The sequence below is a fragment of the Parasteatoda tepidariorum genome, chromosome 7, assembly GCF_043381705.1.
Source record: "Parasteatoda tepidariorum isolate YZ-2023 chromosome 7, CAS_Ptep_4.0, whole genome shotgun sequence".
In the NCBI taxonomy this organism is placed as follows: Eukaryota; Metazoa; Arthropoda; class Arachnida; order Araneae; family Theridiidae; genus Parasteatoda; species Parasteatoda tepidariorum.
The window spans coordinates 32563872-32574868 of record NC_092210.1 but is presented as its reverse complement, the minus strand read 5'-3'; the positions used below and the strand labels follow the sequence as shown (position 1 = coordinate 32574868).

The following is a 10997-nucleotide window of genomic DNA, read 5'->3' as shown; positions in this document are numbered from 1 at the left end:
TTGAAAAACAACTATTGTTATTAATTATTGTTACTTAAATTAAATTATTTTCGTTAAATATTTAATATAAATATATATTAATATTATAATATATTAATATACATTAATAATGATAAAAAGTATGACATTTGTTGTTATTAAATGATAGAATTCACTAAAAGTATATAAATATGTAATAAATAAAATAATTTTGTGATAAAAATGATAAATGAGGTTTATCTATTGTCGATACATTGGTCATTCTCATTTACACCTGAAAAAATAGCCAAAAAACCGTAACTGGGCGGGGCTACCCGACACATCTTGAAAGGAGCTAAAAAACATGTCTTTTTAAATTTCTATTTTTTTTAAGTTAAACTATTCTTTTTTTGGTTTATTCTCTTTGCATTATTTAACTAGATGGTAAAACAATAGAAACATACAAAAATATTGATTATTACTCAATATTATACAGAAATATAAGCAAAACTCCTTAGGTGGGCGGGGCAACCCGACTCTCCCCTATATATATAGCAAAGAGTAATTACATTATGACCACCCTCCATCTATAACAATGGGATCGCCCAGGTTTTCATGGTTTCTCGCCCAGGAACAATGTTTTCATGGGGCACATTAGGACCCAAAATCCTCAAAGAACAATCCCTGACGTCTGTAAGCTGCCATGTCGTAAGGATCGAATCGTCAAGGAACATTCCAGTGACTTTCTAGTCAGGTCTTGGCCCCCAAATTCACCTAATCTTAATCCAATAGAGCATTTGTGGTCCTACTTGGAAAACGAAATTCGTGCTGCCACGCTACCCCCTCGCAATGTCAGGGAATTGCAGGACCAGTTGGTGAGCGCTTGATACCAGATACCTCAGACTACCTATCAGCACCTTGTGGAATCAATGCCACGGCGGGTTCTAGCAGTTTTGAGGGCTAAAGGTGATCCTGCATGTTATTAGCAGGGTGGTCATAATGTAATGGCTCTTCGGTGTATATGTATATATATATAAAGAGACCTAGTATTCAGCACTCATATTGCGCTTGAATTCCAATTTAAAATATACTTTTATAGCAAAAAACAAATTTCGTAACTATTGCTGAAACCATACGGTGACGTTTATTTTTAACAACTTTGTTAACCATGAAAAATGAGCGACCTAAATTTCATTTTAATATGCAAAGAAACATATTATAGTACTTTTACGCTAAATTTAAAATTCAATAACTGAACATTGTTTTAAAAGTTTTTCTCAAGAAGAATTCTTTTTCTTCTAAACTATTCTTGTTTTCATTTAGTAAGCTACTGTATATTCCTTACTATATTGGCCCTATTATATTTATACTATTGACAAATTATCCAATAAAATAAGTTGGTTCATACCACCCTATTGGCAAATCAAATATCTTCTTACTTAAAACTCCTTCAGAATTGAACTTTTTTTTTGTCTGTCTACACGGAGAAAAAATTCTAGCAAAACTACCGTACGGTATGGTAATGACTTTTATTATAAAAAACCATAAAGTTGGTGAATAAAACTAAAATATACGATATTTAAAGCATTAATTTGGTAATTTTTCCGTTCATATGGTAACAATTGACCGAATATTCTGGTTTTCAAAATTATAATTTCTATGACCACACATTTAGAGAAAAATACAAAGCTGAAAAAACTTAAACCGAATAAAGGATTTTTATGTCATGCTCAAAAATAACATGAAAACCAAATTTTACCAAATTTATTAATTTATTTTTACCAAATTCTAAAATTCAGCACATATTATGAAACCATATTTATTTTTAATTTTATCAAAATCATCATTAAAGCCCATCGCTTAAAATTACCGAACTTTTTGGTGTTCCCATATAGACAGAAACACTGTAAATTTTACCAGAATTGATTACATTTTATTGTGTAGTGAACTAAAAATCGCCATCGATTACCAAACATAGCATTGACAAAAATATTGCTTTTAAGTGAAAGTCAAGTTCTACATCGAATTTGCAAATTTTTGTTCAATTTTATTAATAAGTGGGTTTGATCACTATTTTTTTAATACACATTTCCTATTACTTGTATTTTCCTAAAAAATCATTTCGAAATAAATATCAATCATTACTATAAATGCTAAAAAAATGTTGCCAATACTTGTTCCAGACCTCGACAATGATGTTGGTATTTGTTATGGTTTCGGAACGATCATCTACCTCTTTGCGAGATTTTATTTGTGTTGATTATCTAATATATATAATTCTCTTACGTGGCTCCCAAATTTTGGCTGTATTTCCTTCCCGCCAGTGGCAACGTTTGCTTTGTTTTGTTTACGTTACTATTTCTCTTACACGGCGAATCGATCAATAATTGTCGCTAAAAATGTCACATGCCAAATCTAGCTGAGGTGGCTCAACATATAGCTCCTTTAAAAACGGAAACTGAAATAACCAGAGAGCATCAGCTGCGACAATCTCATACTATTAAGCTAGGCAGAAGTGAGTAGTCTTTGTCGATAGATCTCTATTTTAATATTTTGTCTAAAACGCTTTTTTTCACGAATTTATATATTACGAATTTATTTGACGATTTTTGATTAATATCACGAATTATACTATAGCACATTTCTAATAGGTTTAACGAATAACGTGTCATTTATTTGAATTCAAATTTATTTTAATGACTTAATATTTACTAAAAAGATATGTAATTTTTAAAAAAAAAGAAAGTTTTTATATGGATTTGAATGATAGTTTTGAATTCTTAGAATTTTGTGCATTTGCAATGTACCTAAGTTAGTAGCGAGCGAAGCGAGCTTGGTTTGCGAAGCAAACCATATAAGATCGAGTAGCAATTTTCGGGGGTTGGCGAGGGTTAGCGAGCTGGGGGAGCAGCCCACTAGTAGTAAGTAATCACGTAACGTAACTATCGTATTTCATTTAACCTAAAAAACAAAGTTAAAATTATCATCCACCTCTTTGTCATGTTTTATTTGTGCTGATTAACGTAAGTAATCACGTAACGTAAGTAACGTATTTTATTTAACCTGAAAAAAAAAACAAAGTTGAAACTGCCTTATCAGGACATTCATCAAAAAAGATTAAAAAAAGTAAAAAATAATGTAGACTTTCGGGATAAACTTTACAGCAAGAAATTTTGTCTCGTCCACAGAGTAAATGTTTTTTTTTCTGGGAATATCTTGATGGTTAAATAATTGGAAATCTGAGGGCGGAGGTTCTGGTCATTATAGTGGATGGGATAGAACATCTTTGTCTAACTCAAAACCTTTTATGGAGTTGTCAAGGTCACGTAAAGCAAGGAACTTTCCTGATGAAACGTGATTCTTTTGATTCTTCACTTTTCCCTTCATCTAATTGGTCTTTCACAGAGTTGTCAAGGACACGTAAAACAGGGAACTTTCCTGATGAAACATGATTCCTTTGATGTTTCAATCTTCAATTCGTCTAATTATTTTTTTTTATAGAGTTGTCAAGGACATGTAAAACAGAGAATTTTCCTGATGAAACATGACTCCTTTGAACATGACATTCAATTCGTTTAATTCGAATCAATACAGAATTCATGTTTTAGAATCTGTATAACGAAGACCATTTGCTTTCAAACGTTTTGAAATATTCAGATCCTCCCACATACCACTAACTGAAAATCAGAATAAAATTTCTAGGCAATCCAATAATTTAATGCTATAAATAACAAGCGAAATTGTAAGTTGTACTAATAACACAGGGTGCCCCAAAACTCTACAAATGTTAGGGAATGGGATCGAAGACAAATCATGATGCCAAGCACAAATCACTATACAATCCATGATCGGAACGCAAGTCGTAAAGCTCTAGAACACGAAACATATTGTGTCACCAAAGGATGGGAACGGCTACCAACATTAACGCAGACTTCACACCGTCGAAGAAGTGAACTTATATTGATGAAAACACCAGGCATCATTCTTATGGTCTCGGCAACAACGGATATCTGGGAAACAAGGCCTTCAGTAGATTCTATGGGACCATTGTCGAAGATCAGGCTCTTCGAATGAGCCCATTAGAAAAAGTTCAGGCCTAAAATTAGAAGTCCAGTCCCAGAAGAAAAGTCCGCAACCTCTACCACGTTACGACTTGCGTTCGGACCATGGATTGCAAGATGATTTGTGCTTGTCTAGTTGTCTTTTATAAAATAATAAATATTACTTTGTTCATCAGCGCTGTGAATAGATGCTAGAGAAGCGCCCTCCTTTTCACACTCTATCTTAGCCTCATCCCAGCTTTTTCTTTGACTCCATTTTTTTCCGTAAGGTTTGTAACATTTATTTCCTATAAAATACATCGAATGCAATTTCGATAAAACATGCTTAAATCTATAAAAAATGTGTGCATTATCTCATAAATTTATTTATCTTTAAAATGGTTTATCTTCCTTGAATAAACTCCTGTTTCTTTCTCCTGAAGGGCATAGTGATGCATCGCGGGTGAAACTTTCCATGGTAAATTCTTCTTATAGGTATTTTAAAGTCTTAAGTTTTGAGAAAAAGGAGTCTAGGTAAAAGTAGATTAAACTATGAAGTTTGAAATGAAAATATTTTCAAAATATCATGATGCAAACAGATTATGGTAGGATAACTTCCCCCTTGCCTATTCTTGACGTAAGTTGTTTGCATTTCGTTATTTTGAAAGTGCTTTTTACTGCATTTGTAACTTCACTGTTGACTCTAAACTTACCTGAACTCACTTTTTCTACACTTTAAATTACTTATGGATGTGAAAGATAATTTGCCATGAAGAATTCCTCCCTTGGTATAGCGTTCTCTTAGGGCTATTTTTCTTAAGGTTCTACTGTTATATGAACTATTCTATTTTTATAATTGTTCTTAGTTTGTAAAAGTTACTCAAGCATAAGTTTTACCTATATGTTGTTTACATCCTGCCGATAGGCATTTATGGTGGTCAAAAAGGTAACCTCATGTCAGAAAAGTGCCGAGTTTCAATTCCGCTTCATGCATGGATGTAATTCCTCATTCTCTGCTCTGTCTTTCTTTTGTTTTTGAGATGATGTTGATTCACTTATATGGTGTTTACGAAAAATAGATTAACATTGCAGCCCGTTAAGTACCACAATGACATATAGTTACCAAATGTGGTGGGAATTTGGAGAAAAAAAATTTGATATGAGGAAAAGCCTCACTTTAGTGGATATGAAAAGTGTTTGTGGTGCAATTTTTTAATGCTTAAATAAGCCCGGAATGAACGTTGCATTATCAGGATTCATAAAAATTTGAAATCATTCAATGATTTCAATAATTTTGATTTGCGTCAGTAGATAGAAATTCTTCCCCCTAGGAGGGAATTTCATATAGTTTCTAGGGGGAATAAGGTCAGTTTGATTGCACTTGCTACAAATTCTGCTGCGTCTTTTGAAAATGTAATTTATGGAATACTTTCTTAAATTTCATAATCAGGGTTACGAAATCAGAATGTTTCTTTGTTCGAAAAGTAAATGCTTTGTAAAGTGAATTTTTTAAACTTGAAATGGATATCCAAGTTAAAGGCATATTAGAAAAGAAATCCCTCACAAAATTTATGTCTTCAATGTGCAAATTTTATCCTAAATTTGCAGAAAGCGCTATCAGGCGCATCGTCACCATTTGTGTTGATTTATCGTACCAATTCCGGTTTTCAAATATAAAACGTTGTAAACACAGACTGGTTTTCAGTAATACTAATACTTGTTTCCATTTTACTACATTTATTTGCTTGTATACATAAAAACAGCAAAATTTTAACATTTTCTACATTTATTTGTTTACATTTTAAAACATGTTAAAAATCCTGAGTCTGGAAAAATATAATATATATTTTAAGTTTTGGATTATGGAAAAGTGTTTTAAAAAATTCTAAATTTGAATAAATACAGTATATATATGCTTTGAGTGATTAACTAATCAACTAGGTTGAAAGCCACTTATCTCGGTAGAAAAATCTCGCCAAATTAGCTATTTTTAAATAGTTTAATAACTTTTTATGTACTGAAGAGCCAAAAAAACTGGTATACCTGCCTAATATCGTGCAGTAGGGCCCCCGCGAGTACGCAGAACTGTCGCAACACGATGTGGCATGGATTCGATCAATGTGTGAAGTAGTGCTGGAAATAACTGACACCATAAATCCTGCAGGGCTGTCCATAAACTAGTGGGAGTAAAACGGGGTGGGGATATCTTCTGAACATCACGTTGCACGGCATCCCAAATATGTTCAATAATGTTCATGTCTGGGGATTTTGGTGAATTTCCGATACTGACGGTATACTCGTGAAATGGTCGTACGTGAATATCCAAATTTCATTGCTATCTCGGAGATGCTGTTTCCCATCTCCAGTGCGCCGACTATAACACCACGTTCAAACTCACTTAAATCTGTATAGCATCTGTATAGCATTGTAGCAGCAGTAACCGATCTAAGAACTGTGCTAGACACTCGTTGTCTTATATACGCAGCACTGTACTTTGATTGGCTCCATACCCCTTTATTTGCATACTCATGTCTGTACCAGTTTTTTTGGCTCTTCAGTGTATATCTGAACTGTTTGCCCTTTAAAAAACAAATATATTCCTTTACGGTACGATAGTATGGTACGATGTTATATTATATTTCAAAATTATATCGTTGGCTCAAGAGTAAAGGTAGTTAAACTGTGGCTGTTTTATTTTCCCTGGCAAAAGAGCTTCAAAATGCCTTTCGTAACTTTTTCACCTTCCCTTTTTTTGTGAGTTAGATATATAGGGTGTTCCATAATCACTACCCTTAATAAATAATTTAAGAATTACTATCAAAATGAGAAATATAAGCATAGTTGAGGTCAGTTTGTATTCAACCCTTACGTCACAAAAATTAAACAGCTTTTTTTTCAATAACTTAATTGTGTTACTATTATATTTTTGTTAATTTTTGAAATGGGACATGAACAATTCATGTACAATAAAGAACTATAAAAAAAATTTCGTAACATAAAATTTAACACCAAACAAAAATGTTAAATTTTATTTAAAGATTTTTAAAATGAAAATGTAATACCTAATCGGTACCATTCCTTTTCACAATTTCCAGGCATTAGAGGTGTAGGTTCAGGAGTAGCAAAATCATAGCTTGCATTCACTCCTCTTTTGCAAACAACACCAAGAAATCGATTGCAATGTTCGGTCTTCCATGAACCTGAAAAAAATATAAATATTTATAAATAGTTTAGGAAATATTGCGTGCAAAAATAGTTTAGATCCGCATTCCATCAAAACTTTCATAAGACACTGTATATAATACTATACATAGATTGTCCAAAATGTAAAAAATTGGTTAAATATCTTGAGAAATAAACATTGGATCAAAAAATTTTAAAATTTACGCGTGGAATATTTTTCAAAGATGTATTCATACTCGACACCCAATTTCTCCTCCTTGGCTTGGGAGTGCTTCTAAATCTTAGATGGGAACCTTAATTTTTTATTGTAGGTTTGGATTTTTCAGAAAACATTTTCTTTCTTTACCAAATGCTACCGCTATTTGCTTATACTTTTATCCTTTGACAGATTTTTGGCTTCGATCGTTAATAGATTTGGCTCCATGTCTTAAAGCCACGCTCTTCTGCTTTGTTGTTGTTCATTTACGTCGCACTAGAGCTGCACAATGGACTATTAGCGACGGTCTGGGAAGCATCCCTGAGGATGATCTAAAAGACATGCCATCACAATTTTGATCCTCTACAGAGGGGATGGCACCCCCGCTTCTTCTACTTTGTAAAGCTTACATTTAGTTGCTAAAAACATTTCACCATCTTTACCTACATTTCGATTGACATTTTTTTTTAATTTTTACTTCTAAATTTTTTAAAAAAATCCTTCATAATTTTTTCAGTTCTTGTAATTACTGTTATTTAATAGACAAAACTATTTAGCTAAGTTATTTTTGTTGTTAACTTTATACTATCAAATGCGACTCCAAAAAGGGATATTAATTTACTTTAGGCTTACTCTAGTCGCAAAATGAATTTAATTTTGATGAAATAGACATATTTTAGCTTTTTTTTTTAAATTTATAAATCACATGAGATTTAGAGAAATTCTAAACACTTAGTTTGAGCCACAACGGTTCAGGGGATAGAGCGTTCACCTTCCAATGAGGTGAACCGGGGTTCGATCCCGGCGATGGCTGGTCGATACGAATTCCGCATCCGGCTTGCATCGACCACAGTGTTGACGTGAAATATCCTCAGTGTTAGACGGATCATGGGTTAGAGCCCCCTTGCCGTCGATCTAACCGTGGGAGGTTCTCGTGGTCTTCCTCACCATGTAACGCAAAAGCGGGTTAGTTCCATCAAAAAGTCCTCCATGAAGGCAAATTTCTCCCAATACTTGATCCAGGAGCTCCCTTGTCTTTTGGATTGGGTTCAAGACTACTAGGCTACAGAGTTGAACATTAGTAGTCGGAAAGCCAAAAATTAGCTCGGTTGTTCAACGACAGTTATAAAATAAAATATAAAAAATATAAAACACTTAGTTTAATGAGGATTTCAGAACTCTCGATGTTGTATGACAAAAGAACTATCTCACATGTGTTTGATGAAGGTTGAAACAGCTTATTAAATTTTACAATTATTTAAAAGCACATCATATGATTATACGTATGTTGTACTAAAAATGTAATACATATTGTATAATTTTAAAAGAGCATGCTCTCCCGTACCTCTGAGTTTATCAAAATTCACACATTTGCTGACAGTAATGGAAGTATTAAAATTATCTTCCCAGTACAAGAATTGAAGAGGTGTACCATCCGACCATGTTAAAGAAGAATCGAGCCCTCTTGCTGACAAACCTATCCAGAAGTCTGTATTAGGTGCAGTTGACATCTAAAAATTAAAAAAAAAATCCCTCATTTATCCTTTGTTGCGATCCATACCGATTTTCTATGAAACTTTCTCTTACAATTTATAAACATTTATGAATAGTAAACAATCAAGATCTTTACTTTTAAATACGAGTACACGATAAAAAGGTATTAATAAAGTTACAATCTAAAAAATATATAGAATGTTAGAGTTTTTGCATTCGATAGTTAGAGTTTATTACAAAATGCGTCTTTATGATACTTATACACATTTTATCATTATGTTGTTGTATTTGAAAACCATTTCTCTGAATGCAGATTTTTCAGACTCGCATACTTTTCAAGTTCTTCTCTACCTATTAACTTTTTTTCGGTTGAAAGTGCTTGCAAAAGAGGCGTTTGGTTTGGAAGGAGCCAGTAACAAAATGGCGCCATATTTATCAAAGTTTTAGCCTTAAAAGTAAATCTTAATGCACAATTATTAAAAAAGAAACTCCAAACTCGTACAAAAAAAAAACTCCTGCGTGCAATGGAAGCTACATTGGTGATAAACATCATGTTAAACTTGTTAAATTGAAGGACTTCTTGAGTCCACAAGGATCACAAATGCTGTTTTTAGAACACTTCTTATATTTTGTGAGGTCTTATCTCAGTCGTTCTGAAAATCATAAATAGGCTTTTACGTCCAATGAAATAACATCAAATGCTCTTCAGTGAGTAATACATATATAATATTCTAACAAATATTGTGAGTTTATAACAGTTAATCGTATGTGTTGGGTTATGCATAGTCAATTTCTATGTAGTGCTCTCTATGCTAATAAAAATAGCTCAAAATATAAATTTGAAGAACGAATGATTTGAAGAATGATGAAGAAATGAAGAAGATTTGAAGTTTGTCATCTAATTTTTTAATAATTTAAAGTTTGCCTTCACTGCTTGGGTTCATAAAAATTAAAACATTTGAGAATTATCTAATTTTCATGTTTATTATCTAAGTGAATAATCTTGCTTGATTGTCCAATTTAGAAAAAGACTTTATTTAATAATATTCATATTTTCATAAATAATTTTGAAATTTTACTAATATTTATAATATTTGCTCGCTTTAAAATCTACTCTTTTTTAACACTTAAGTTTTGAAGTTCAAAAAGAATTCATGTGACGAAACAGATTTTGAAAACTTTCACGCATTATTATTGAAAGTGCTAAAAACAAAATTACTGAAAGTACCAATAATTAGTGCAAAATTAAAGAGCGTCCACATATCTAGAAAACTTTAATTTTATAGATTTTACCCTACATGACGACTTTGTTATTAAATACAGGGTTATTCATAATTCCCTCCGCCTGTAAATGCCATTTTTCTTTAGTACAACTGGCTTCAGTGGTACATGTTACTGCCATCTACCGGCAACTGCGTAAATTAAAACTTGAATACTTTCGGAATAATTTCACATGTTCTTTTTTGCCATATTCGTCTTCGTTTTTTCACTATAACGCTTCGAAATCCTGGAGGGAATTATAAATAACCCTGTATATATAAAACTGAAATATATTAATTTTATTATTACGAAGAATTAAAATATATTTATCTCTTATGACTTCAGTGAATTCATGGTTACTAGCAGCCTTTAGAGACAAGCTTGGTCACTTTACACAATTATACTGTGCATCATATGAACTTCAATGGGAACTCTAATGTTAACAATCCATATGCACAACGCAAGTTGTATTTAAATATTCTTATTCTGCAGCCCCTCCTCCACCTTACTTAGTTTTAAACAATAAATTAGCCAAATTTTTTTACCGTCTAGCTGTTGCCCGCTGTTTTTTTGCCAGGGCGGGAATACAATGATTTCAGTTAAAACTGCTTTCAAGAGATGTACGCGATGTTTCTTTCTGTATTAAATTTTAATAATAATTTAAAATCCGTCTGGAAAATATTAAATCAAACAAGTCACTCTAAGTATGAGTTCGGAGCATTTCAGCATAGTTGGCTTAAGAAGTTTTAAAATAATTTCCATCTCTATTGTGAGGTAAGATAGAAAACTCTACCTAATGCTCCATTGCGTGCTATACTACCTCCTCACGCACCTCGAGCCATAACTTTCAGGAATAGTAAACAATC

At 32.5% G+C, this 10997-nt stretch overlaps 1 protein-coding gene across 1 annotated transcript in view; it reads right to left on the bottom strand.

Moving 5' to 3' along the window:
- LOC107446703 (macrophage mannose receptor 1) overlaps positions 1 to 10997 on the bottom strand; it is a gene marked incomplete at its 3' end in the record, with an annotated part of 40669 nt that overhangs the window by 2222 nt on the left and 27450 nt on the right. Inside the window, 3 exon segments of the mRNA XM_043048114.2 lie at positions 4184 to 4306; positions 7061 to 7198; positions 8723 to 8888. Of these exon segments, the coding sequence (XP_042904048.2) occupies positions 4184 to 4306; positions 7061 to 7198; positions 8723 to 8888 (427 nt within the window).